Genomic DNA, 27,187 nt, shown 5'->3' on the forward strand with positions numbered 1-27,187 from the left:
CTGTTATAATAGTTCAGGTTTTGCTGGTGTTCAAATCCCAACAACTCCATCTGAAGCCACTTGCTCAACTTTTCTGAGTCCCATAGCTTCCTGGTAATAGCAGCTGTCTCTAAGGACTGCCATTAGGATGAACATGACATGCGTCAGTCAGAAAGGACTGGTATATGCTCAGTAACAAGCAGCCCCAAAACTCCCATAGCATCCAGCACCTCAGGTTTGCTTCTCACGCACACTGGTCATTGTGGAGAAGGGAAAATGTGGGGAATCACGCACTGGCTTGTGTAGTAGCCCTTCTTTATCTCCATGGTTTGTTACACACAGTCAACCAAGGTCTGAAATATCAGGCGGAAATTCTGGGAATAAACAATTTATAAGTTTAAAATTGTGTGCCATTCTGAACAGCATAATGCAATCTGGCTCCGTTCTTCTCCATCACACGTGGATGTGAATTGCCCCTTTGTCCAGTATATTCACGCTGTGAGCACTCTCTGTTAGTCACGTAGTAGCCATCTGAGTTACTAGATCGATTATGGTGTGATAGTGCTGGTGTTCAAGTAACCCTTATTTTATTTAATAATGGTCCCAAAGCACAAAAGTACTGATGCTGGCAACTCAGGTATGCCAGAGAAGCCATAAAGTTCTCTCTTTAATTGAAAAAATGTGTATGTATAGGGAAAAACATAGTATGTATAGGCTTTGGTACTATCCACAGTTTCAGGCATCCACAGGGATCTTGGAATATATCCCCGTGGATAAGAAGGGGACCATTGCACCCTTCCCTTTGGAAAAGACTGGTGGGATCTCTGCTCACATTTCATTGGCCAAAGCAAGTCACATGGCCACCTCCAGTATCAGTGGGGTGAGAAATATGCTTGTCCCCTAGGGATTAGAACCAGCTATTGTTACAATAATGTATGGTATGTTCAATGATTAGCTCCATGCCTGGTAACAGTGGGTGCTCAGTAAGTGGGCACTGTTAAAGGAAGCCTTAGGAGCTGCAATAGCTAATGCTCCAAATCATTACGCCTTGTGAACACAGAAATGGAGACTCTCGGCTATGGAGCTTGTCCACCACCCTTTCCCCTGCTCCTCGGTTGGAGAAATATAACAGCAGCCATTTCCAAAAAAGGGTTTATTGACATTTGGGGCCCCAGCAGGGACAAAGAGGCAGTGAGTGCTACAGACTCCTGAGGCTGAGGGCAAGGCCTACAAGACAGAGCCCATTACTTAGGAGGCAGCCCAGATTGCAAAGAGAGGACAGGCCATGGTAGCGGAAGAAGATTTGGCGGAGGGCACTGTACTTGGGGTCCTGCTCCCGAAGCTGGCGGTAGGGGTCGGGGCCCTGGTGGCGGCCTGGCACCTCCCCACCCAGGCCCTGCTTCTTCTCCATGGTCTGCAGGGCCCACATGGCAGCCGTGGTTCGGGGTTCCAGTGAACGGGCATTGATGGTGGCAAGCGTGAGGCTCAGGAACAGCAGGCAGAGCTGGAGGGGTAGCGGGAGGAAAAGGTGAGCCATGCCTGGGAGGCAGGAGGAGCCCTCCAGAGGGTCCTTCTGCATCTTCAAAGTTCAGCGGGGGATGGGGGACAGCACAGGGTCAAAGCCAGGCCTCTCACTCCTTTCCCAAATCCAGACTAGGGGCCCCAGCCAGAGCTACTGCTCTTACACCCTGAAACCGGAAGGACAAGCTCCACATCACCATCTCCTCTATCCCCCTAAACCTTTTGAGCCTCCTCTCTTCTGCCACTCAGACTGGAAATTTCCAAACACAGCCTTGTCTCCTCTTCTCCTCCATTCCCACCAACTGAGGGTATCTTGGGGCAGAACCTCTCTTCTCCAAATTGAGACAAAGCACCATAACTGTCCCCTCATTCCCCCAAAACAGAGAGCCTAAGACAGGATCTGTCACCTCTGTAGATCCAGGCAAGACTCCAGAAGCTGACATTGGGCCCGCAGGGAGTGAATAAAAAGTCCTTAAAGTTCTGATTACCCATAGTCCTTTCCTGTCTGGGAGATTATTCTTGAAACCCCTGCCAGGCTTTACCTGCCCACATCTGAGGAACATAATGGGGCCAGAGGGAGGGCAGGGTAGAGAAATATGAGATGCATGTGGGGGGGGGGGGGGAGTGGGGTGGTGGTAAATGTAGACAATTGTACTTGAACAATAATACTTTTTTTAAAAGAGAAATATGAGATGCAGAAATGGTCCCTTGCCTGGTGGCTGGGAAAATGTGTGGATGGGGGTTGAGGCTGCAAATTCCCAGTCAGGCTAGTCTTTAAACAATGAGCTGGGGTCAGTGCCCCAGCCCAGCTGAGTCACTACGGCTTGGCAGCAGACCCAACCAGAGGGAGGACAGGGACCAACAGCCAGCTGAGAGGCACTCGGTGACAGACAGGGCTGCTGGGAACAGTTGTGCAGGCTGTACACTGCCCAAGGGTAGCCAGAGTCCAGCTTTGTATGCACCAGGAAGAAGGGACAAGTTTTCGTGTTTCTTTAATCCTCACAAAAATGTAGCCATAGGTGCTCAGCGGGGTCCTGAGAATGAGTCTTCAAAGGGTAATGAAGCCCACGTCTGCATACCTGGCTGGCCTCCCAGAATGTGAGCTGAGCCCAAGTGTGTTGTGGAACCAAGATGCAGAAGTTGACGAAGGCACAGCCCATGGAGATGTGAAAATAGAAAGGGAAGAGTTTGCTCTGCACAAGACCGAAGGTATGTCGGGGAAGACCTCGGAAAAGCAGGAAGCCTGTGGGGTACAGGGGACACACAACTGTTAGCTGCTAGGATTCTCCAGCTCTCCCTCTCCTTACTGTCCCCACCCTGGGTAGCCATGACGTCCAGACGGAAGGTCCCTACCTGAGACGAAGGTCACCCAGATTTGCATACCCCAGGCCCCAGACAAGACCAGTAGATGGACCACCTTAGTCAGGCTTCCTGGGTCCCCGCCTTCCTCCATCTTGCACGCCTGGAAGGAGGCACAGGGTAGCTCAGTGCTTTACCTTTGTGGCCTTCAGACCCTGTGGGCCTGTGCAAGGCCAATTCAGCAGATATTCAGGGACAGCAGTCTAAGAATGGGGGTAGGGAAGGCTCAGCAGTCCTGTGACAACCTCCGACCCCATGTCTCGCTAAGTGTCAGCCCTCAAGATCTCAGGCTCTCTGGACCCCAACATCCATGCCACCTCTGACATCACCAAATTTCAGCCCCGAGACCTCAAGGTCGTAGCCCTAGATCTTCAGAGATCACCTCAGTGACTCCCGAATAGCAAAGGGGTCCCATTTCTAACAGCAAAGACTGTTAGAAGATAACAAGATCCCGGATATCGCTATGAAGATCCCCAAAGCGCCCCTCGAGACTCCATTTAATCCTGAGAAACCCCCAAATCTCATCTCGAAGACACCGACCCCACAGGCAGAAATCCGGTTCTCAAACTGCAACACCCAGAAGTCCGAGACCAGAGACCGGAGCCGAACCTCTGGGGCCAGGTGGGCAGAGCTGGTTACCGTACCCCCGAGGACCTCCTCCACCACCTCTCCTCGTGAGACCTAGAGCTCGTCCCTCCTCCCAGCTATACCCGAGGCCAATCTAATCGTAATCTGCCGCCTCCAGTACCGCCCTATTGGATATTGACTAATCGTTTAGCAGAAACCAGCCTAAAATCCCGCCCCTCCACCAAAATTTTACCCAATTACACAGCGGCTCCTAAGATCTGCGGAAGAGAAAAGGCGCCAATGAGGCTTTCGTGGGCTGTGGCCGGGACGGAGCTAAAAGCCAGCCCCACCCCTCTCTATGACTACCTCTGGGCTCAGCGTGGCTTAAAGGGATGGTGTCCCACAGGATCAAATTTCAGCGCCACAGCTGGGGACAGGCTTCGCGGTCCCTGATGGGAGAGCTTGAGCAGGTGGTATGTGGTAGGTGGGGATCTAAAGGAGTCGGGAGCCCGACGAGTGTGGGATTCACAGCCCCGGGGGGGGGGGAGGCCTGGCTAATGACCTCGCCCCCACTCCCAAGAATTCTCCCCGGAGGGACTTCACGAGGAGCAATATGGGAGGGGGAGAGGAGGGAGGAGGGGCTCGACTGGGCACCCAGAGGTGCCAAGTGTCTTCCCTTTACCCGTCCAGTCATCTCAGGGCTCCTCTGGTCCCCAGGTCCCAAATTCTCAGCATGACGTTCAAGGACATACACTGAGTTTTCCACTTCTGTATGTTAGGCTCTGGTATGGATTAATTTACTTAATCACAGCAACTCAATATGTGGTAGTTTGACATCCCATTTTCACAGGGGGGAACACTGAGGCAGGGAAAGGTTCAGTAACTTTTCCGACATCACACAGCTGGGAAGGGGCAGAGCTGGGATTTGAACTCAGCCTTCCAGCTGGAGGGTCTCCAGAGCCTCTTGAAAAGGTAGTCTAGAGCATTTCAGGCAGAACAATAATAACTCCTTTGTCACAGGATAGATATGGAGTCCCAATAAGTGCCGAGGGTGGTGCCCAGCATTCAGCGAGGTGCTCAGAAAATAAAAGCTTAAAAGAGGATTAAGGAGACTTTTACAGAGGAAAGGCTGAGTGGGGGTTTTGAAGGGTATGTAGGAATCTTCTAGGAGGACTGGGCAGAGGAAGGACACCAGGGGGTCAGCAAATGTAGAACAGAAATGCCTAGAGTGTGGTCTTTCTGTCTGCGTGTGACCCAAGGCAAGATGCCCTTCACTGGAAGTTTTTCCAGAGAGCCCTGCCCCAGGCGACTCTGTGCTAGCCCTGACTACGCTGAAAGCACAGGCAGGGGGCTGTGGATATGAAACACAGAACTGACCTCTTTCCTGTTCCCAGCCTCAGCTACTATGGGCCCGGACCCCAATTTAGCTACTTTATTGACTAGATGTGCCCTGCCCCTCCTGGTGATACACTATGGCTCCCATTTACCTGGGGATCCAGGTCTTAACTCCCCTGCTTGGCTTTCGATACCTTGCTTAAGCCTCCCTCTGGGACTCTGCCTCCAACCTGAATTTACCATCACGGAGCACATGGTTCCACTCCTCCAAGCTTTTGCACATTGCTGTTCCCTACTAGGAAAGCTCTCCCTGTAGGGTCCAGTGTTAAGATCTTTTCTTCTTTTTTAAAGATTTTGTTTGTTTATTTATTTATTTATCTGGGGGGGGGGGAGAAGAGAGAATCATTGACGTTTGAGACATATATCGATCGGTTGCCCCTTGCATGTCCCCAATGAGGACCTGGCCTGCAACCCCAGCATGTCCCCGCACTGGGAATTGAACCACCTTTTGGTTTGCAGGCCAGCACTCAATCCACTGAGCCACAATGTCTAGGGCAAGATCTTTTTTTCTCTTAGACTCTTCTGAGGCCTCACTTTCTCCTGTGGGGTCTTGTAGGTCCTTCTCACTGCCCAACCCGGCCCCTGGGGCTGGGACCACCTTTCATCCTGCTCCTACCATGGCTAGAGGCCCTGTATTAAGGAGGCCTCTCTGGGGTGTCAGGGAGGGTCTTGGAATGTCGGGACATTGGGGCTCATCTCAGTGCAGCCTCCTGTCCTCCCTACTCAAAGCGACCCTCTTCTGGCCGGCATACCTCGGGACCCTGACTACTCTGTGCCCTGCTACTGCTCATCTCCCTCGTCCTCCAACTTGTATTTGCTTGCTAACGGGAAGCGTGACAAGTATTGGGGTTCGTTGAGGGGCTGCTCCAGGGCTGGGGGGCTGGGAGGGGCTGGAGTGCTCTGGGCTGAGCCTCAGGGACCGCTCACTCACCTTCCCACAGGTGCTTCCCTGGACAAGACCTTGGACTGTACAACTCACTGGTCCAGGACCCCAGAACCAGAGATTTTGGGGCCAGTTGCTTCAGAGAACACAGTGACGAGTATAGACTGGAAGCGAGGGAGGGACTCAGGGCCTCGGTCGAATGGGTCTCCCCCCTTGCCCAACTCAGACTCCTCACAGGAGCACTGTAATGACCAGGAACTTGTGAAGAAGCGTCAGAGCATCACTAAGGTCACCCCCACCTGGGAAACCCCTTCCTGCTGCGCTGCAATCTATTGCTGTGGGGCCTAGGGAGGGGGTTTTGGAGGCAAGGTGGTCTTCCTCAAGAACCCTCCCACCATGTGTTTATAGCACCCAGAACACCTCCCAGCACTCAGCAGGCCTGCAGTGAAAGTGTCTTAATGGATGAGGGAGGGAATGAAGTGGATGTGGGATTGTGTGTCTTACTGGAGTCTCGTCTATAACTGTCTCTGGGTATAACTGCCTGTGTGTTTGTGTCCGGTTATATACCAGAGACGAGTGTGAGTGAGTGCCCTGGGTCTTATGACGTAGAGGGCATGGCTGTGCCCAGGGTTGTGACTGTGTGGCCGCTATTGTGGAATTAGGCAGGATTCGGTGCGACTGCTATCAGCGCTTCCTGCAGACATTGTCAATGTCATATGCCCCTAAGGAGGAGGGCCATTTCCTGATCCCAGACCAGAGACAGGGCTTTGCATGTGTGTGCTGTCAGGGGCAGCCCAGAGGCACACACATGCAGGGTACAAGCCGCATAAGTGCACTTCCGAACATGTATGGGCCAGGGATGAATGCACACATGTGCCTCAAGGCAGCTTTGCCTGCACTCAGGGTGTGGGACCCAACTCATTTCCAAAGTCCCCACACTGGGTTGGGGTGAGCAAGGAGGTAGTCCTGGGATGAATTTCTACTGTTTTCATATTCCCCTACCCTAGAAGCCATTGGAGACCAACTCTTCCAAAGTCAAAGGTGAGAACCCTTCCTCCCAACGAGACTGTGTGTGGAAGACCCACTGGTTCCTACTTTTACCCTCTGCCCCATCCTTTGTGGAATCCTGCCATTGCCACCCACTCAGTCCTGCCTCAGCATCAGCTGACTCTTGCCCCTGACCTTACCCTCCATCCTGACCCTTGACTCTTGCCTTTACTGAGCTGTGGTCAATTCCTGCTCCTGACCTTGTCCCCTGACTTTACCCCTGCCCTGAGCCTCTAACCACTGCCCTGACCTTGCCCCTGACCCTACCCCTGAACCCACCCTTCCCAGCCTGGCTGACTGATAACTCTGCTCACAGTTAAGTCCACCATGATTCCTGACACCCAGAAGCTCCTGAGATGCGAACTAGAGGCACTCAAGAACCAGCTGCAGGCCCAGACCAAGGTTAGCCTCCTGAGCCAGCCCTGCCCCCAGCAATCTCTGTCCCTGTCTGCTGTCTCCCTCCCTCCTCCAGGCAGGACCTCTTCCCCAACAGGCTTTCGAGTTCCTGAATCACTCAGTGACCATGTTGGAAAAGGAGAGCTGCTTGCAGCAGATCAAGATCCAACAGCTTGAAGGTGAGGATTGGCCTAGGGTCAAGGTCAGGCTGGAGGCTGTCAGGGCCAGCTGGGTCAGAATGAGAGAAGTGGGTGAGTCTGAGTTCAGGTTCAGGATCCAGCCAGGCGAAGGCAAGGTGGGTTAGAAGCTGAGCTGGGTTTGTTTTGGCCTCCATCAAGTTCCCACTGTCTCTGTAGAAGTCCTGTGCCCCACGAGTCGGCAGAAAGAGAAGGATGGAAACAAGTGGGCTGTGGAGCAGGGACAGCAAGAGCTGTATGGGGCCCTGGCAGAAGGCCTGGAGGGGCTGCAGAAGACCCTGCGGGACAGTGAGGAGGTGCAGCGGGCCCGCACTACCCGCTGCCTGCAGCTGCTGGCCCAGGAGATCCGAGACAGGTGGGTGTTGCCAGAGGGGGAACCTGAACGCTATGGGAGGGAAGGCAGGCAGGCAGGCCAGATTGGGGGAAAGGGGAGAGGCCTGAGCAAGAGAGATGGATGGCTTGGGGGACAAGAGGAAGGGGTGATGGGGTAAGACAGGAGGCAGTGTGTTTGGGGGTGGGGGAGATGGGGAGGCCAGAAGGCAGGGTGGATAGGAAGCTGGAGGTGGGATGAAAGGGAGCCCAGGGGAGCAAGACGCTGAGAGATGGGGAGGTTGAGCGAGGCAGAGGCTGGGGATATGGGAGGTCAGGAGGGCAGAGAGAGATGGAGGCAATGGGAGGCTGTGGGGGCTAGGGAGGGGAGGGGGGAATAGTAGTTGGAGGGGAAAGGTGAGTGGGCAGCTGGGGGAGGGGCCGGAGTCTGTGGGGATGGGTGCTTGAACAGATGGGAACACGGAATGTGGAGGAGGCAGGTGGACAAATTGGGAGGCCAGGAGGCCAGGGGCTGGGCAAGGGTTGTAGGTCTAGGCTGCACTACCCCCTCAGCAAGAAATTCCTGTGGGAGGAGCTGGAGCTGGTTCGGGAGGAGGTGACCTTCATCTATCAGAAGCTCCGTGAGTGCCTGCAGGCCACAGCTGGGGGCGGGGGATGGGGGGTTGTCCTTCTGCTGTCTGGTCCTCCTGAGTCCCCTCCTCTCACAGAGGCACAGGAGGAGGAGATCACTGAGAACTTAGTGAACATCCAGAAGATGCAGAAGACCCAGGTGAAGTGCCGTAAGGTGAGAGGGGAGGACAGGAACCCCACGGGAGTTGGGGGATCTCTCTTAGCCTTCATCAGTGGACTGAAGCCAGACAGCCTGGGCTCCAATCTCTTCTCTGCCAGTTGTGTGACTGTGGGCAAGTTTCTTCACCTCTGGGGCCTCAGCTTCCTCATGTGTGTAATGGGTATAACAACACATCCCTACCAGAATAAGCAGCTGCACGAACTCTTAGGCCCTTTGAAGGCAGCCTGGAATGTAATAAGTGCCATGTAATGATCACCTTACACCATCGTTACTTTTACTGCTGCTCTTCTCTCACAGCTCCCACCCCTTTCTGGGCCCTAGGTCTTGACCAAGATGAAACAGCAGGGCTATGAGACATCCAACTGGCTGGAGACAGAGGATATGCCATCAGGAGGCAATGGTTCTTGGAGGGGTGACCTCCAGAAGGAGCTGAGTGACATATGGTGATGCCCAGCTCCCACTCTGACCTCTGACCCCTGACCCTTATCTGCCCTGCCCTGCTCTGCTCTGCCCTGCCACCAATCTGATCAAGCAGTGACCGCCAAACCTGGAAGCCATCTGAGTCTAGACCTCCATCTCCAAGCAGGACTCCCTTCTGCCCCTGCCACCCCCAACAGCACCCCTGCCCCAGCCTCAAGCAGTCCAGAGTCACCTGGGCTCCCCAGCTCCCCATCTTCCTGCAGGTCTGCTGTGCACATGCTGCAGAACTCTTTCGATGGCCTCACCATTTCCTCGGGGGTCCGCCCCAAGGCTTCGAGCCTCAGGGGTGAGGGGGGCTAAGCCATGCTGGGGGGGGTGGCGGGGAGTCATTCTTCAATTTCACACATGGAGGTCATGTTCAGAGTCTGTATTTGAGGTTTTTAAAAAGATTTTATTTACTTTTTGAGAGAAGGGAAGAAAGGGAGAAAGAGAGGGAGAGAAACATCAATGTGTGGTTGCTTCTCCCACATTCTCTACTGGGGACCTGGCCCTCAACCAGCCATGTGCCCTGGCTGGGGATCAAACCAGCGGCCCTTTGGTTCACAGGCTGGTGCTCAATCCACTGAGCCACACCAGCCAGGGCCATATTTGTTTCTGTTTTTGTTCTTTTTAATTTAATCTCTATTTTATTTTTTCCATTAGCATTTAATCCCCTTAAACCCCTCTTCCCCCTCTATATTCAGAGGTCACATCTGTTGGGTTTTAATTGGGGGTCACATTAAGGAGTCTCTGGAGAGACCAGGGGGTCTCTCACAGTCACGAGCATCTTTTTTAAGGATCATTGGAGTAAAATTCAAGGGTCTTTGAGGTCATACTTTGGTGTCACGTTGGGTTATATTCAAGGGACGTGATCGAGGGACACTGACCCATAGTCAGAGGTCTCTCAGGGGTCACATTCAGGACTGATGCATGGAGAGTCGGAATAGCACCTGTTCCTCCCACAGGCTACAGGGAACACCGGTGCCTGAGCCCTCCGCACCCCTCCTGGGACTCGGACTCGGACTCAGACCGGGACCCTTCCCAGCCCCCATTCGGCAAAAGCCAGTCCTTCCCACCAGGTGTGTGTGTGTCCTCCTCTGCTCCACCCACCCTGCCCTTCCAGGCCAGCCCTGGAATCCCACAGTACGGACCCGCCCAGCTCCCAACCCTGGGCTTCTCCTGCCAGCCCTGGGGTCCCCTGGACCAGACCTGGCCCTTACCCATTTTCTTTCCTCACAGCCTGAGCAGCAGGGGCTGCTCTCCCTGGAGATCCCATCAGAGAGAAAATAAACTAGCCGAGACCCTCCTCCACCTGCGGACTGTTGCGCCTTCTGCCTCTTGTGCCTGAGAGTGACCCACCCCCATTTACTCCCCAGTATTGGAGAGAGACAGGAGACCCCAGCGAGTGTTTGGGATGTGTGGGCCTAGGGTCAGGGACGGTGTGAAGCCAGATTAGTATAGGACAGGTAGGAGGTTGGTCTGTCCAAATATGAGGGCCCAGACAGGCTGTTTCACACTGCTGCCCCTACTCCCTAATGGGGAAATTGAGGCTTAGAGAGGGAGCGTGGTGACCCAGGATCACACTCTGATACTCCACCCTCTTCATCCTCATCCTCCTCACTTCACCCAGAGTCCTCCCTCTCAACCTCCAGCCTTCATTTCCTCCAACTATTCTTACACGACCCGCCCCAAAGAACATCTGAGACCCCCTCCTCGTGTCATGCTAATGACCATCGGGAGGCCCCGCCCACACCATAATTCAAATAAGGTTCGCAAAAGCCCCGCCCCTCATCCCTCCATGGAGTCTGCGCAGCGAGGAGCCGGATCGGACCAACTGCATTTTCATTTGTGCCTCCGCCAGCCTCCCAGGCTGGCTGTCAGTCTGTCCGTTGCACCGTGCTGGTGACGTCTAGGCGGAACCCGAGCTCAGGCAGCAGCACCCTTGACCCGGTGAGGGGCTTGAAGCGCCCCCTGTACCCTCTCTCATGAGCTTCCAACCCTTGGTTTGTCTGTCGGCTCGGGTTCAGATCCAGTTGGTCAGGACCCCTGCGGGTCCGCGTGGAGAGGGGGAGGGGAGCTGGAGCTTGGGGACTGGGTTGGGGGAGAGGAGCATGGGAAGGGGCCGCCGGGCTTGACAAGCCAAGCGGTTGTGGTGAGTGTGACCAGGACCGTACGGTTGTCATTATGTGTCAGTGTGTGGTTGTATAACTGTCATTGTGTGTCTGTATAGCTGTGATTGTGGGGCTTCTGGAGTGTCTGTGTGGTGTGTGTGTGTCTGTCTCCTGTGGCTGTCATTGTGTGGCTGTCATCGTGGATATCACCGATGTTATGTGTGTGGCTGTGTCGTTGTGATGGCTATCTGTGTGATTGTGTGGCTGTCTTGGTATCTATGGTTGTGTGTATGACTGTCACTGTGTGGCTGTTCTTGTGTGTTCCTTCGGCTGGTGTGGGGCAGAGCCATTTTTGCATTCTAGTGTGTGGCTGTGATCATGCGTCTTTCTCGTGTGGCTGTGTGTGAATCTGTCATGGTCCACGTATGTGCCTCTGTGTGGCCATGTGATTGTGGTAGTGGATAGCACTGTGTCTCCGTGTGGCTCTCCTGTGGCTGTCAGTGTGGATGAGAACTGTTCATGTGTGTACTTGCCACCGAATGCCTTGTAATTGGGGGTGTGACACTATGACTGGTCCTGTGACCCCCCGTTGTGTGTGGTGACTCTCTTTTTGATGTTACTGTTAAGTGTGTTAGCAGCTCTGAGTCCACATCCCTGAGGGGTGAGGGCTCGAGTGGGGCTGTGCACGGAGCCAAGAGGTGTGTGGAGGACTTCCTGTTGTGTCCCTGTGACTGCGTGTTGGGCGGGGGTGTAGGGAGTTGTTTGATATGTGTGGGTGTCTGTGACAGGCTGTGTGCACACGGTGCCATGTGTGTGTACAAGTGTGCAGTTAAGTGTGTGGTGGGTGTTGGGCACCTGTCTGAACAAGGGTGCCTGTCTTGTTCACCACAAGGCTGGCACCCGGCACAGTGCCCAGAGTGCAGCAGGTACTTACTTGGTCCATGTTGGTGAGACATGGATGAATGCTGGGCCATGGTGTGGGTGGGGGCAGGATTGGGATGGAGGCTGTGGCTGAGTTGTGTGCTCTGGGGGTGCCAGTACGAGTGATTGTGTCTTTGGGAGAATACATCTGGGACCTCTAGCAACCCTCACCCTACATGTCACACTGAAGAGCAAGCCTTGTGGATGGAGCACTGGACCCAGAGTGCCTGCCCTCACCTGCCCGCGCCTCAGTTTCCACATCTGTGCAATGGGGGTGACCGTCAGTGCCCTGCTGGCTTCCAGGAGCAGCTGTGAGTCCATGGGCGTGGTGGCCGCCTGTGGGAAGCCATAGCGCTCTTTCACAGGTGAGGCCAGGCTGGGAGAATGGGTCATACACCTGTGACTGTTAGCCCTTCAGTGCTGGGGGTAGAGGGGAGCACATGGTGAGCAGACAGCCCTAATGACACAGGGAGGCAGATGGGCTGGAAGAAGGTAGAGAGGGGGAGGCAGCTGGGAGAGGAGGGCCTGGCCATCAGCTGCAAACCATAGGGACAGGAGAAAGGCCCTTGTGGGCCATGGGGGGAGTGGCTCAGCGGAGGGGCCTGACAGGGGTGGGCACATGGAGCATGGGGCTGTCTGTAAAGCATGTGGGGAAAGAGGACGGGGTGCCCTAAAAACTGGTGAGGGATGAGAAGCCTTCTACATGGATTCTCCTCAGTGGGGCAGCCGTCCCCATTAAGCTGGAGACTTCTCTTCTACAGGCCAAGGGGAGGGGTCCTGCTTGGCAGGGAGGAGAGTCCCTCCTAAAAGGTATGGGGTCAGAATCTCCTATGTAGGTTGTAAGGGGTGAAGACCACTAAAGGATCTCTTTCTGGGGTCCCCAGCCTGTCCTGCAATAGCCTGAGCTGAGCAGGTCATGTCAGGGGAGGCTAGTGTTTCCCATGGGCAGGGGCAGGGTTAAGACCTGGATATGCAGAGGCACGGCCAGAGGACTGCACGGGCCAGTTGCCCTACCTCCCCCTGGGTCGCACCCTGGCCCCTCCACTCCCTCCCCACCTCCACAGGCCTGGGCCTTCACCATGGCAGGAGGGAGACCTCAGCTGAAGAGGAGTTTCTCCATCATTCCCTGCTTTGTCTTCGTAGAGGTGAGGAGCCCAGTACCTTGTTCAGACCCTCAATGGGGAGAGGGCGTACCTGTCTTCCTGTCCCCTCTCTGCCCAACCTGTCTCCCTCATCCTTGCCAGGTTCCTACCTAAACCCATTTTCCCATCGTCCCGATTCCAGTCCTGTCTTCTCTCTCCCTGTGTCTGTGGGGTGAGAGTACAGTTCCCTTTCTCTTGAGATGTGGCTATAAGCTTGGACTCAGAAGTGGCACTTCAGGGTTCCAATCCCGCTCTTCCCAACCTTACTTTGGGACTCTGGGCATGTCCCATGAGTCCTCTTGAGCCTCAGTTTCTGCTTCTGTCAAATAGGCACACTTAGAAGGTAAAATGTATTCATTCACAGGAGAGGTTTAGCATGACACCATGCCCACAGTAAGGGTTATACCTGTGGCAGCTGCTCAATACTAGTAGCATTGATTCGTTCCCTGGTGCTCCGTGTCTCCGTCACCCATTTCTCTGGATCTCTCTCTGGTCAGATCTCAGGCATGTCCTCACTGTCTTGCCCCCACCTCATTTCCTCTCCTTTTTCTATTCTGCTGTTCAAGTGCCTTCTCTTTCTTCTTCCCTCTTCTCCTCTCACTTCCATTCTGTCTCCATCTCCATCTCCATCTCCATCTCCTGCTGTGTGTCTCCCAGGCCCTGACACTTCTCTGGCCCCATTTCCCATCTCTCTGTCACTTTTACTCCATTTATCTCCCTCAGTCTTGATCACTCCCTGCCACTCTGTCTCTCTTTGTGTCCATGTGTGTGTGTGTCTCTCCAGGTCCCCAGCTCAGGCCTGACCTTCTCTCCTTTCTCTCTGTCTCTCTCCATCTTTCTGTCCACCCTGGCTGGGCGGCAGTCGGTGCTGCTGGGTGTGGTGGTCCTGCTCGCTTACCGCCTGGAGTTCACAGACACCTTTCCTGTGCACACCCAGGGCTTCTTCTGCTATGACAGTACTTACGCCAAGCCCTATCCGGGGCCTGAGGCTGTCAGCCGAGCACCTCCTGCACTTATCTATGCTCTGGTCACCGCTGGGCCCACCCTCACGGTGAGATTGGGGATTGCCTTGGTAGACTGTGGGACAACCTCCTAGGAGGCAGAAAGATCAGGGGGAGGTGGGCAGAAGGCTGGGCCTGGAGGCCAGGAAGACCCTGTTTTGGTCTCGCCCACAGATCTTGCTGGGGGAGCTGGCACGTGCCTTTTTCCCCGCACCACCCTCAGCCATCCCCATCATTGGGGAGAGCACCATTGTGTCTGGGGCCTGCTGCCGCTTCAGCCCCCCACTGAGAAGGCTGGTCCGCTTCCTGGGTGAGTGACAGGGCTAGGGTTCAGCCATGCAAGGGGATATGATCCAGGCTTAGCCACAGTCAGGATTCCAGGGGGGAAAGGGCCTAGAATTGTCATGATGGTGCCTTCAGGGGCAAAAAGGGACTTGGACTCAGGCCATGCATGATGGAGGTTTTTAGGGACATGGATGGGGCCTAAGCTAACCATGGCAACTGTAAGAGGAGGGCCCCAAATTGCCACAAGGAGAATCTCAGAAAAGGGGGACACAGGTATAGGCCAAACACCATGGGAAAAGAGACCTCAGCTGTGCTTTAAATGTAGTCCTAGACACAGAGGATCGCCATGGGGGAGGGGAGGGGGCACAGCTCACCCATAATGGTGGTCCCTGTGGCAGAGGGCCAGAGGTCTAGCTCTGGCTTATTGGTGATCCAGAGGAAACATGAGTAACTCAGTAACAGCAAGTCCAGGTCAGATATAAAGAGGACCAGAAATGCGATCACGGTGGTCTTAGGAGGTCCCAGGCATGGGCCCCCTGCTGATTTAATGCTTTTGGGCTGGCCAGGTACAGTGGGGTTGCAGGGGAGGGCCCACCTCCAACAGAGGTAATCTCAGAGGGACAGAAGAGGCCCAGAGTACTGTCTTGGTGGCCCAGTTATAATGGGGTACAGCATTAAGGGGAGTCCCAGGTGCTTTAATGGTGGTCATGGGAACAAGGATACAGGGGCCCAGATGAGTCATAAGGGAACTCACAGGAGGAGGGTCATTGCGGCATCCCGGAAACGAACCCCCTTTTCCACCCCATCCTCAGGGGTCTACGCCTTCGGCCTCTTCACCACGACCATCTTCGCCAACGCAGGGCAGGTGGTGACTGGCAACCCTACACCGCACTTCTTGTCCGTGTGCCGCCCCAATTACACGGCTCTGGGCTGCCTGCCTCCCTCACCGGACCGTCCAGGTCCTGACCGCTTTGTCACCGACCAGGGTGCCTGTGCTGGCAGCCCCAGCCTAGTGGCTGCTGCGCGCCGCGCCTTCCCCTGCAAGGACGCCGCCCTTTGCGCCTATGCGGTTACCTACACAGCGGTGAGCCCCAAAATGGGAGCGCTCCAGTGGAGATTGGGGACCTCGCGGGGCAGCCTGCTGGCAGGAGGCCACTAGGGCTGGAGCTTCCGGTTCCTCCGGAGTGAGGCCACGCCCCGTTTGTGTTGCTCCGCCTATAAGGCGGAGTCTGTCCAGAGAGAGCTCTGACTCCTCCCCCTAGACCCCGGTCTTGCTCCCCCCTTCCCTGGAGTCTGAGTCTACCGCTGTTCTAAACTGCGTCTTTTGGTATCTGGCCCTGCTTCCTGACCCAGTAATGCCACGCCCAGTGGAGGCTGTTGACTGTGCCCTGTGGGGTCAAGAAACTGTGTCTGGAGACTAGCCACGTCCCCAGGATGCCACAGGTCCTGGATATTGGCTGGGAGAATGGGCGGATCAGCTTTCCTGGAGCTCTCAAGCCTCCCCCCTCTCTGTCCTGGACTTGATTGTTTTGATCACGCCTATGGCTTGTCTGCTAGGACTTCCTGACTTAGCCTTGCTTTTCCCTGGTCACATCCCATGTTGCTTGGACTCCTTTTTCTGGAATTTGGGTGTCAGTTTCTATTCTAGGCAGTGGTGCCCTCGAGTTTGGTGGTTCCACTTCCCGGAGCTCCTGGACCTGCCTCTTGGGTCCTGACTCCTCCCTCTGGTTCTGCAGCCACACCCTAGCCCAGCAAAGGCCTTCCCCCAGCTGTGACTGATTTCTGGGATGCTCTGTCCCAGAGAGCTCCACTGCTCTTTGGAGATCTGGCCACACCCCCAGCCCAATAAGGGCCCACTGGGAGTCCACGACTCCATCCCCTGAACTCTTGTCCTCCAGCTCTGTTCCCTGGAGCCTCTGACCACAACATCCTCCGGCTACAGTGCTGATCTTGGAGATTCTGGCCATGCCCCCTGACCCCAAATGCGGTGGACACTTAGGTTCCACAACTGCACTGCCTGTGTACCCTGACTGGTCTCCGGTTCCCACAGATGTACGTGACACTGGTGTTCCGGGTGAAGGGCTCCCGTCTGGTCAAACCCTCGCTCTGCCTGGCTTTACTGTGCCCCGCCTTCCTGGTGGGCGTGGTCCGCGTGGCTGAGTACCGTAACCACTGGTCGGATGTGCTGGCCGGCTTCCTGACTGGGGCAGCCATTGCCACCTTTCTGGTGAGACCCCTTTGCACCCATTCTGGTATGGTAGACCCTCCACCAGGTCTCCCTGGCCCCAGAGGGAGGGCTGCATGATTGTGAAGGGTGTGGACTTTATGATCTTGGCCAAGATCTTTAGCATTACCTTGTCTGAATATCTGTCTGTAAAATGGGATAACAGGGCCTGGATCAGGGTGATGATGCAAGTGAGGCACTTGCTTTGAGTGCAGCATTTAAAGGGGTGCTGAAACACTCCCTAATTCGGATAAGTAACGTTTTAAATGAAACTCTTTAACAATCAAATTAATGCAAAAATATCAAAATTTAAATAAAGGCAGGATCAGATCCTGCCCTGGCACAACTTGGCCTTGCTTGCCTCCTAGTTCCAGCCAAGTGGAATAAATAATGATAATGCTACTTAGTTAAGTGAAAAGGACAAAGTAGGTACCATAACAATGTTAGTTGCCTTTGAAAACCTGAGCCTCAGTTTCCTTATCTGAAAAGTGTGAAATGATATTTATACCACTCTTGTCTTACGAGCCTCAACTTGCCTCTCTCCCTCTATCCCAGGTCACCTGCGTAGTGCACAACTTCCAGAGCCGGCGACCCTCCAGCCGAAGGCTCTCCCCCTGGGAGGGCCTGAGCCAAGCCCCTACCACGGACAGCCCCCTCGAAAAGTTAAGTGTAGCCCAGGTAAGGGGGGCCGGGGACTGTTCCCGGCTGGAGAGGGTGGTGGGTGGAGGGGGACCAAGGAGGCAGGGAGTCAGGCAAGAAGTGGGGGAGGTGTCAGGACATTGGGGCATGACTCATCTCGGTGGAGATAAAACCTGGGGAACAGTTCTACAGAATAGAAGGGTGTGCCCCATCTCTTCCTGCCAAGGGGACATGGATAGTCCTGAGAATGGGTTGTCTTTTCCATTGGGTTCTCTGCCCAGTGAGCTCCTTAATGTTGTGGCTGGTGGGTCCCAGGGGATTGCTAGCCCCATCCTTCTGCCTCTTTGTCTCAGGAACCCGAGGCCTGCAGGCCGCATTCGACACCGGCACGGCTCACCCCATCCAGTGAGTGTTGAGGAAATGGGGGTGGGGTAAATGGGGGGACTTCCAGGTGGTGGTCCTTGCCTGAGGTCTTACCTCCTCCCAAGCTTTCTAATCCCCTGATCTCTGATCCCCAGAGCCGCAGAACTGCGCCCGCCGTGGCCACCTGATCCCAAGCTGCGTGTCCTCCAGGGCTCCAGCCATGTGTTCGTCACCCCGTGTGCCCCGCCCTCGGTTGAGATCTGAGCCAACGCCCCTGCCACTGCCCCTGCCCCTGCCAGCACCAACCACCAGCCAGGGCCCCTCACCCTCCTCTCCTGGGCCTGGGGGGCCAGGCGGGGGTGGTGGACGTGGCCGGAAACTGCTGCTGCCCACACCCCTGCTACGGGACCTGTACACCCTCAGTGGACTCTATCCCTCCCCCTTCCACCGGGACAACTTCAGTCCTTACCTGTTTGCTAGCCGTGACCACCTGCTGTGAAGCCCATCCACCCACCCACCCAGAATCTGTCCATTTCTCATTTATTCCCTACCACACGTGTGTGTGTGTGCACCATGTGAGTGCCAAAGCCCCCGTCTCCAAACCAGCCAGGCCCAGATATCAGAGGATGGCTGGAAGGACATTTGGGGGACTCCCTGCCTCTCTTGCCTTCTGGAACATCCAAGTGGGCATAAGTGGGAGGTGGGCCCTTGCCACCTATAATTGCTCTTTTAAGGGCCAAATCCTGATCCCATTGGCCATTGCCCAGCCAATGGGAGCCTCCAGTTCTTTGAATTTTAACTAACAGGAGTTTACTCCAGCCAATGGTAGCCTCCTCCTCACTTCTTAGTATCCTCAGGCGAGAGGGAAACTCCAGCCAGTGTTCAGCAAATGAACAACCAATAAGAGTCCTTGGTTTTCAGAATTTCTAGGGTGGGTGGGTATGATTCCAGCCAATGGGGGACCGCCCATGTCTAAGTATGTGCAGAATTGAGGAGGGAATTGGGGTCATTCTTTGTAACCAGGACCTCTTTCCTCAGGATCAGAATTTAGCCAGAGGGTGGGGGGCAGGCTCCCCCATGGCAGGATTCTTGGGGCACCCCTTCCCCTCTCAGTCCCTCCACCACGTGCACCCTGTCACCCAGCCCCTCATAACTTCCTACTGATGCAGGGCATGTCCAGTTCACAGGTTTTGTTCAGGGTGCTGTCTCCCTTTGCCTGGGCCCAGGTCACCCCAAACCCTTCTGCTACTTATGAGGGCTGTGGTAAAGGACTTGTTCTCTTGGAAGCCTCCCACCTCCCACCCCCACCGTTCTTCACACTGCCCTCATGCCTCAGCCTCATGTAAATGTGCCGTTGTGGGCTCATGGGTGGAGCAGAGAGGGCTTTCCCACCCCCAAGGGCAGCCACAGGCAGTGGGCAGAGGAGACACCAACTCCCTTTCCTGCCCCTCCTCGTCACCTTTAATAAAGACCTGTTTGTAACAGAAGTTTGGCCATATGCCTTCCTTCCCTGGGTGTTGGAGTGTGGAGAACTTGAACTGTGGGTCTAGGTGTGAGTGTATTGTTACAGTGTATCTGAGGGCCACTGTGGAAAGGCAGTGTCAGGCTGTGAGCCAGCAACTCGGGTTTAAAGCTTGGCCCAGTAGTTTTTTGGCCTCAGGGAAGTTAATAAACTTCTCTGCACCCATGTTTCTTCATGTGAAATGCAGACTCATGGTGGGGGGCCTGACATGACTGTCTTCCCCAGGCAGCTGGCCTGTTTCTGACCATGGCCAGGGTACAGAGGGCACAGTGAATGGGGTGAAGAGACTTTGAGGGTCCCGATAGTGAAGGGGGATGCAGAGAGCAGCAGGAACCTCAAAGTCAAGCCCTAGATACATAGACGAAAGCAGGGCTTCCAGTGTGATGTTGTGCTGAGGACCCAGCAGAGACCAGGGAGAGTAGGAGGGGCAAGGAGCTATAGACACATCTCCCACCGTGGCTTTGAGGGGCTTCAGGCCATTCAGGGCACGGAGTCATCCAGGTTCTTCTCTCATTCATTCACTCCACAAACACTGAGCAACATCTGTGGTGTACCAGGTGCTGTGTAGTCAGACACAGGGACTTGTAGCAGTTAACAGAACAGACAAAACTTCATGCCTTCATGGAGTTCACATTATAATATGTAAGAGACAAACAAACAAGGTACTTAAGCTATATACAGAATCACAATTCCAAATTTCAAAAAGGTCTGAAAACCTAAAATATTTTTCATAACTCTGTGGCCATAACCTGACCTGAACTGATATGAGGTTATTATAGCTTTTGTTTACTTAACTTGATCTGAATATTCTTATGTTTCATTAAAAATAGGGTTTGAGCCCTGGCTGGTGTAGCTCAGTGGATTGAGTGCGGGCCTGCGAACCAGACAATCGCGGTTCGATTCCCAGTCAGGGCACATACCGGGGTTGCAGGCCGGCTCCCTGCAGGCCAGTTCCCAGCAGGGGATGCACGAAAGGCAACCATACATTGATGTTTCTCTCCCTCTCTCCTTCCCTTCCCCTCTAAAGATAAATAAATAAAATCTTTAGATAAAAAAAAATAGGGTTTGATTTTGAGATATCCCAGACTCCCACCAGGGGTATTATGCAACAGATAGTATTCACCATAATAACTTTAAAAAATCTAAAACATTCTGATTTCCAAATCTTAAGACAAATTTAGAACTGGGATTGGAATCTCCGACATGTTAGATATTGATAAGTGATAAGGAGAAAACTCCAGCTAAGGAAAACACTGGCAGAACTATGGGATGGAGACTCAGTTTGCAATTTAAAGCGGGTGGTCGGGAAAGTTCTTCCCGAGGAGAGGATACTGGAGATGTGGGGCGAAGGAAAGGAGGGAAGAAGCTATTGAAATACCAGGGATGGCAGGAGGAGCATTCCAGGCGGCAGGAAGAGGAAGCGGGACGGCTCTGAGGTGGGAGTGTGCCTGCTATGTCCAGGGAACAGCGTGGAGACCTGTGTGGCTGGAGCGGAATGAGCGAGGGGGAGATGATGGGCCTGATTGTGGACCACAGGGAAGGAGATGGGAGTACAAAAGGGCTGAAAGCGGAGAAGGGACATATTTATGGAGCCCTCTGCTTCACTGACCAGAGCTCCTGTTTCCAGGGCTCCTACGCCTGAGACCCAAGCTGCCACCTGTCACACAGCTGCCTCCGCGCAGGCGAGGAAGGAAGCAAAAAATTCAGCACGGTGGACAGCACCTCGCTCAAGGCAGTTTGGTGCTGTCCATGGTGCTGATATTAAGAGCGGAACAGGAAACGGTAGGTAAAATGGGGACTGCCGGACACAAAGAAGTGTCTAGGCCCGCCAAAGACGGTGGAATCAACAGCCCGGGCCTTGCCCACATCCCCACCGCAGGATGGATAATTGTAGGTAAGGAGCCCAGACCAAGATGTACTTGGCTTATTCAAAAGCTTTCTTTCGCGATGTGCCCTGTGGGTCGTCTCACAGCATCACAAACTCAGCGCAACCAAAATGAAACTCCGGTTTAGAATGCAAATAAGACCATGACTCTCTTTTACTCCAACCTTGTGGATCCCCATGACACTCTGTGTAAAATTCAAAGTTCTCCTGATGTTGCAGGGCCCTTTGCAGGTGCCTCCACCTGGAGCGTGCTTCCTTCACATACCTGCGTGGTTCACTCCATCACCTCCTTCAAGGCTTTTCTCAACTCTCAGCTTCTCATTTGAGGTCTGCCCCTACCACGCTATTTACAGGTTCAAGAAAGGCCAAACAATTGATCCTCCCAACTCTCCTTCCCTGGGCAAAAAAAATATTTTGGCATGCACTTAACATCTGTTTGTAGGCTGTTTAAATTCCTCATTACGCTTGGTGGTCACTATCTTCTCCCTCACACGAGATGTCAGCTCAGACAGAGACTGTCACCTGTTCACTGCTCAGTCCCCAAAACAGGGCCAGGCACACAGTAGGTGCTTAATAAATATTTGTTAAATAAATTAACTTGAATATATTGATAAGTGAGGGAGAAGCACAGACTATCCCCAAGCCATCCACTTCCTCATCCTTTCAACCCATCAGTCCTCCCTCCTCCAGGGAGCATCTCTGTTAATTGTCCTTCCATCAGAACATGAAGACAGGATTGTAGGAAGTGAGAGAAAGAAGTACTGTATGCATGAGAGATGCCAGACGTCTGCATCTCTGCCTATGTATTCACTCAGCCTACATTTATGAGCACCTACTGAGTGCCAGGTGCTCTTTTAGGAGCTGGGAAACAAAAAAAAGACCTTACCCTGATGGAACTGACATTCTAGTAGGGAGAGAAGCAATAAGATAAATAAATAACATTATAAGTTATTTGAAGATAGACAAAGAGAAAAGCAGTTCAAGAGTGAAGCATGTTCAATCTCACACAGGTAGTCAGGGAAAGCCTGAGTAAGGGACCTGAATGGAGGGGAGAAAAAAGCACCACAGGGCTCTCTGAAAGCTGGATTCTGTAGTCAGGGGAACAGTAAATGCAAGACACCTGAGGTAGGGCTGTGTTCAGCATGCTTCCATGTATGTAACTGTGATATGTTTGTCACTACTGGGTGCTTGTGCATTTGGAGGAGAATCATGTTATTCTGTTGAAGGGGGCTGAGGTGGTGCTTTTGACAAAGCAGTGTAACACTGTGTCTCATCTCTGTGTGTGTATAAGAAGAGCTTCAGGCGCATCGGCTAACAGGAAATGTGTGTGTTTGTGTGTGTGTAAAAAGAGCTGCAGGAATATCAGCTGAAAGGAATTGTGTCTGTGTGTGGTGGCAATGCTATGGCTGTATTAGTGTATTCTGGTGTGTGTTCAAGGGAAGGGTGTGGGGGTGTGAAGGTAGGAGAGAGTGTATATGGGATGCATCATGTCAGGGTAGGATAAAGCTATGAGCATGTGGGTGATGGGAATTCTGGAAATGGAATATATACAAAGGTGCCATGGTGAGTGTGTGTGCATGTGTTCGGGGGGTTGTGGGAGTAACCGGCTGTGTGAGTGGGCATGTTGGGGGATGTTGTGGAGCTGTGTTCTGGTCTCAGAGGGAAAGAGAAAAGCCCCGGAAATTTCAGTTCCGCCTGCCCCTGGGTCTCCTGGCAACAGCACTAGTTTGAAGTTACCAGGAGACAGAGTTGCCAGGGCAACAGGACCCTGAGTGGCAGCTCTGTGGCAAAGTCAGAGTGAGGAGCCCCAGCCCGCGATCACTTGATCACACACCTTGTTCCTCCTTCTCTCCCAGTTCTCATCAATCCTATCTTCCTTTCTTCATTCACTTATTTAATGAACATACAGGGTGGAGGAAAAGTAGGTTTGCAGTTGTGTGTATAGAAAATACAATAATTAATAAATGATAATACAAGAACTGTGTTTCACATACTCATAACTGTAAACCTACTTTCTCCATCCTGTATGTTGAGAATCTACAATGAGCTAGACACTGTTCTCGGCGCTGGAGCTACGGAGTGAACAAAGCAAAAAAGGTCCCAGTCTCTATGCTCGTTTCTTTGTTTCTCCTGGCCCCTTCTTCGTCGTTTCTGCGTTCTGTCTACCTGCCCCCCATCCTGACCCTTAGCAGGACCCGAGGAGCCTCCATGCCAATGAGGAAGCCTGTTGAAACCTCTCACAGGCCTTCAGAAACAGCTTCTGAGGCTTTGCACATGGATATCCTTTAGCCTGCAGCCACTGACACTTGTGTGGGTGCTCAGACCCAGAGAGAGACAAGTACACCTCTCCGCTTCTCAGTTGTCATTGGGTGACATCAGCAGAAACACACAAGGGGGGGAATCCCCAAAACCTGGGATTTATTTATTTAAAAATTGTGTGTTTATTCTTACACAATTTTTAAATTTTGTAATTTAAATCTTTGTAATGAAAATGTTTAAGCTCAAATCACCTTTACTCTCTATTTGATACAATACACTTATGGAGACTTTTTTTCCCCACTGCTCAGAACAGTTTTTGACCTCCTTGATTTTAGTGCTGCCTCTTTTTTTTTTTCCCCACCTCTTTCACATGGGCAAAACGTTTCCCTTTGAGGACTTTTTTCACCCAGGGAAACAAACAAAAAGTTACTCCTGGGAGATCAGGTGAATAGGGAGGATGGGGCACACAAGGGCATGGATATTTTTGGTCAAGACCTGCTGAACACTCAGCGTGGTGTGGCAGGTGTGCTTGTAAATTACCATCGTGAAATGGGCAAATGCATTGAAAGTCTTAAAAAAAAATCACTGAAGCCAAACGCAGTCTCTCACAATGTCAGCTGGTACACTGATACAGATGGGTTCCTAGAACACTCGCCTAGCCAGGGAAGCCTGTACTACAAGGGGACCACCTTCCAGAAGATAATTCCGGTGTTTTTTTTTTTTGGGGGGGGGCACGGGGGCTTCTCCCGCTGCAATAACATGAGTTTCATTTTACAGCTGAGCAAGCTGAAGTTAGGAGACTTCAAGCGTGTCACTGATTCAGGTGGGCCTGCTTCCTCCAACTCTCAATGACTCATCTGATTCGTGATCAGCTCACAAGTAACCGTACTGGTGCTGCTTCTCGCAGCAAACAAAATCAAGGGAAGGGCCTTTTCCCCCTCAAACGGTCGCATTCCTCTCTCAGACTAGATCAATCACTCTTCCCCCTCGTAGGAGCCAGCAAAGCTTTATCTAACTTTGATGAACAGATCCATAGACCAATGGAGAAGCTAAGTGCACCGTAACCAACGAGGCCTAGCCTTGGGCGGGATTAAGGGCAGGAACAAGCTTCCGATTGGACAGAGGTACAAAGTGGATGGCGGGGACACTGAGGCGGGTGCTAAGCCCTAGCAGGGCGGCCGAGTCTGGGGAGGATAATTCAGCTGAGGCCGGACCACCTTTGCTGCTGCTCGGCGGTCCAGGGTCTGGAAAGACAGCTCTGCTATTCGCGGCGGCCCTGGAGGCGGCAGGGGAGGGCCGAGGCCCGGTCCTCTTTCTGACCCGGCGGCCTCTGCAAAGCCTGCCCGGAAGGACGCCTGCAGCGCTCGACCCCCTGCGGCTACAGGTAAGTGAGAGCTGGGACCAGAGTCTGACCAGCCAGTGGAGGGGCGGGTCGAGGATTGAGTGACAAGTAGAAAGACCAATGGTGGAGCGAAGGAAGGCGAGCCGGAACAGCCCCTCTAGGGCGGAGTCGGGAATGAGCTGGGGACCGGACCTTTGGGGGTTTAAAATTGAGAGAATTTCCGATGAAGGGGCGGAGTTAACGAAAGGCTGTGCCCGAAGGGTGGGTGGTCTGTAAGGAACGGGACTAATTATGGTTGTTTTCGGTATAAGTACCGCGGGCTAACCGATTGCGACACCACAGCTCCTGATGGTGGTTTCCTGGACGCGAATTTGTTCTAGAGAAGCCGGAGTCAGTGATGGCGTCAGACTGGGAAGACTAAGGGTGGGTTTTGAGTGGCAAGACTGACCTAAAAATTTGGCAAGAAGACAAACCTTGCTCTGAGGTCGTACTATCTCTTTAAACTCTAATCTTGCGCCTGTCGTTTAAAAACCAAAACAAGAACAAAGGCATACCTTGATCTGAGCTAATACCGGGCAGACAGATAATAAAATGGAATGAGAGGGGCGGGGGAGGGCGAATGGAAGAACATACTCGACCACTATGAGCTGCTTCACTCGAGCTAGCTGTCTGGGGAGAGCCTCCTACAGGAAAGTATGCAAGAAAGCAAGGCTGTTAAAGCTGGGGAACCTGGCTTCCTGTGCTGAACCTGCCCCTTTGCTTTTTTCCTCTCCCTCTAGAAGATCCGTTTCCAGTACCCACCTTCAACCCACGAGCTCCTTCAGCTTCTGTGCTCTGCCCACGAGGCCCGCGGGCCAGCTCCCTTCCTTCTACTGCTTGATGGCCTGGAGGAATACCTAGCTGAAGACCTGGAGCCTCAGGAAGCTGCCTACCTGGCTGCCCTGCTTCTAGACACCGCTGCCCACTTCAGCCACCAGGTTGGGCCTGGAGGAGGCTGTGGGCTCATTGTCGCCCTCCAGACCCAGGAGGAAGGAAACAGTGGGGATGCCCTGCAGCTGTCCATTCTCCAGAGGTATTTCCCTGCCCAGTGCTGGCTGCAGCCAATTGCCTCAGGCTCAGGAGAGCGTTGCTTCAGAGCCTGCCTGGAGCCATGTGGGCCTGTCCCCAGGGCAGAGTGGTGTGTGGCCTTCCAACCAGATGGAAAAATGACAATCACCCCATGGCATACCCAGGCTGGTGACCCCAGCTGAGACAAGGGTTCACGCTCTGGAGGCCAGCCATGAGCTTTGGTGCGTGACGACCCCTCTATGCCTGGTTCCCATGGCTGGGACATTCACCTCAGGGACATGTACAGATTTTAAAACCTAAAGAATGTGAAGTGTTTTTTTCTGTTTTAAAAATAGCATTGTGATATACATATTGTACCCTATCAGCATATTGTTTAGTTTTGCTGTTTTGAACTTTATAAAAAGATTTTTATGAGAAATACATTCTTTGAGACTTCTTTCTTCACCCCCCTCAGCATTGTTACTAAAAATTGACCACATTTTTTTTTTTAGTATAAAATTTTTATATTTAGAATGAGCCAGCTGGACTCAGTTTCGATGATCCCAGTTATGTTGGCAGCATCCAAAGCAGAGTCTGGAGCCAGTCGAACACATGCCTCCTTCTCCCCATCAGGCCTGATCAGGCTGTTGACCTGGGCCACGCCAATGTCACAGAGCTTCTTCACAGCCTGTTCGATCGGGTGCTGGTTGGCCTTGGCATCCATGGTGAACACAAGTGTACCGTTGTCTTCTGTCTTCTCACAGCTGACTTCAGGGGGAGTCGGGGGAATGTGATGATATCATAGCATAGTGGGCAAGCTTGTTACTCCTGGGGGTGCTCTTCCCAGGATATTGGGGCTGCCTTCGGGGCCGCAGTGTTTTAGCCTCTGGAAGTTGGGTGATGTGTAGACCTCTTTTTTTGGTGGTGACTGTGAATGCCTTTTAGCACTGCTTTCTTTGCCTTTACAGCCTTTGCCTTGACTTCCGCTTTGGGAGGGGCAGGGGCTTCCTCCTTCACTTGGGATGCCATTTTCGTGAGAAGCTCAGCCACATTTTTTAGTTCATTTCTTTTTCCCTACTGCGTGTAATTTCATGGGTGACCAAACTTCAGTTTATTCATCAGATTGACTTATATTTACTGCTGTGAACATTCTTACACACATGTCCTGGTGTGTGTGTGTGGGGGGGTGGGTTCCTAGAAGTGGAATTGCTGCAGCAGAAGGTATACATTTGTTCAGCTTTTGTGAGTTATGTCAAACTTTTAAAAAGTGGTTAAACTTGAACTCCCATTGAGCCACTTGACCTTTGGTGTCATCAGAATGCTTTCTTAGAATGGGCCTGATATAGAATAAAGCCCTATAAATTAATATTGTTGCTGTTATTGTTATTATTAGTGGCAGAGACGAGCTAGAGGCCAATTAAACAGCTTTTCCTCTCCCCGAGTACACAGCTAAACTACATTTCTCAGCCATCCATGATTCTAGGTGGGGTTGAAACCATTTCTGGCCGGTGGAACTTCTAGGC

General features: G+C 53.1%; 4 protein-coding genes across 10 annotated transcripts; 3 read left to right on the plus strand and 1 right to left on the minus strand.

Annotated features, from left to right (window-relative positions):
- Positions 1-1,117: 1,117 nt before the first annotated feature.
- On the minus strand, positions 1,118-3,585 carry TMEM205 (transmembrane protein 205). Of its 2 annotated transcripts, none has more exons than XM_037131399.2 (4): positions 3,504-3,585; positions 2,854-2,962; positions 2,580-2,743; positions 1,118-1,483 (listed from the first exon to the last, which is right to left on the minus strand). In XM_037131399.2, exons 2-4 carry the CDS (start codon positions 2,951-2,953, stop codon positions 1,178-1,180), a joined length of 570 nt encoding a protein of 189 aa, XP_036987294.2. In that variant the 5' UTR covers positions 2,954-2,962; positions 3,504-3,585; the 3' UTR covers positions 1,118-1,177. The 2 variants fall into 2 exon arrangements, with proteins under 2 accessions (XP_036987294.2, XP_036987292.2); XM_037131397.2 differs by having other exon boundaries at positions 3,400-3,541.
- CCDC159 (coiled-coil domain containing 159) lies at positions 3,579-10,234 on the plus strand. 3 transcript variants are annotated; one of them, XM_037131394.2, is made up of 13 exons: positions 3,826-3,906; positions 5,551-5,669; positions 5,763-5,992; positions 6,712-6,745; positions 7,068-7,153; positions 7,245-7,326; positions 7,504-7,699; positions 8,227-8,294; positions 8,382-8,458; positions 8,786-8,907; positions 9,148-9,230; positions 9,889-10,002; positions 10,163-10,234. In XM_037131394.2, exons 1-13 carry the CDS (start codon positions 3,902-3,904, stop codon positions 10,165-10,167), a joined length of 1,221 nt encoding a protein of 406 aa, XP_036987289.1. In that variant the 5' UTR covers positions 3,826-3,901; the 3' UTR covers positions 10,168-10,234. The 3 variants fall into 3 exon arrangements, with proteins under 3 accessions (XP_036987290.2, XP_036987291.2, XP_036987289.1); XM_037131395.2 differs by lacking the exon at positions 5,551-5,669 and having other exon boundaries at positions 3,579-3,906; XM_037131396.2 differs by lacking the exons at positions 5,551-5,669; positions 5,763-5,992 and having other exon boundaries at positions 3,579-3,896.
- A 54-nt stretch (positions 10,235-10,288) lies between these two features.
- On the plus strand, positions 10,289-19,073 carry PLPPR2 (phospholipid phosphatase related 2). 4 transcript variants are annotated; one of them, XM_037131390.2, is made up of 11 exons: positions 10,289-10,691; positions 10,785-10,873; positions 12,146-12,320; positions 13,020-13,100; positions 13,960-14,148; positions 14,273-14,408; positions 15,196-15,467; positions 16,434-16,610; positions 17,163-17,285; positions 17,600-17,651; positions 17,765-19,073. In XM_037131390.2, the coding sequence occupies exons 4-11, from the start codon at positions 13,035-13,037 to the stop codon at positions 18,106-18,108; spliced, it is 1,359 nt and encodes a 452-aa protein (XP_036987285.1). In that variant the 5' UTR covers positions 10,289-10,691; positions 10,785-10,873; positions 12,146-12,320; positions 13,020-13,034; the 3' UTR covers positions 18,109-19,073. The 4 variants fall into 4 exon arrangements, with proteins under 4 accessions (XP_036987285.1, XP_036987286.1, XP_036987287.1 ...); XM_037131391.2 differs by having other exon boundaries at positions 10,289-10,873; positions 14,035-14,148; XM_037131392.2 differs by having other exon boundaries at positions 10,289-10,873; positions 17,163-17,269; positions 17,765-17,885.
- A 5,337-nt stretch (positions 19,074-24,410) lies between these two features.
- Positions 24,411-26,995, plus strand: SWSAP1 (SWIM-type zinc finger 7 associated protein 1). Its single transcript, XM_037131418.2, has 2 exons — positions 24,411-24,659; positions 25,397-26,995. Exons 1-2 carry the CDS (start codon positions 24,411-24,413, stop codon positions 25,865-25,867), a joined length of 720 nt encoding a protein of 239 aa, XP_036987313.2. The 3' UTR covers positions 25,868-26,995.
- The last annotated feature ends 192 nt before the right edge of the window (positions 26,996-27,187 follow it).

This window comes from Artibeus jamaicensis, unplaced genomic scaffold (genome assembly GCF_021234435.1).
Source record: "Artibeus jamaicensis isolate MK-2021 breed Jamaican fruit bat unplaced genomic scaffold, CSHL_Jam_final scaffold_537, whole genome shotgun sequence".
Classification (NCBI taxonomy): Eukaryota; Metazoa; Chordata; class Mammalia; order Chiroptera; family Phyllostomidae; genus Artibeus; species Artibeus jamaicensis.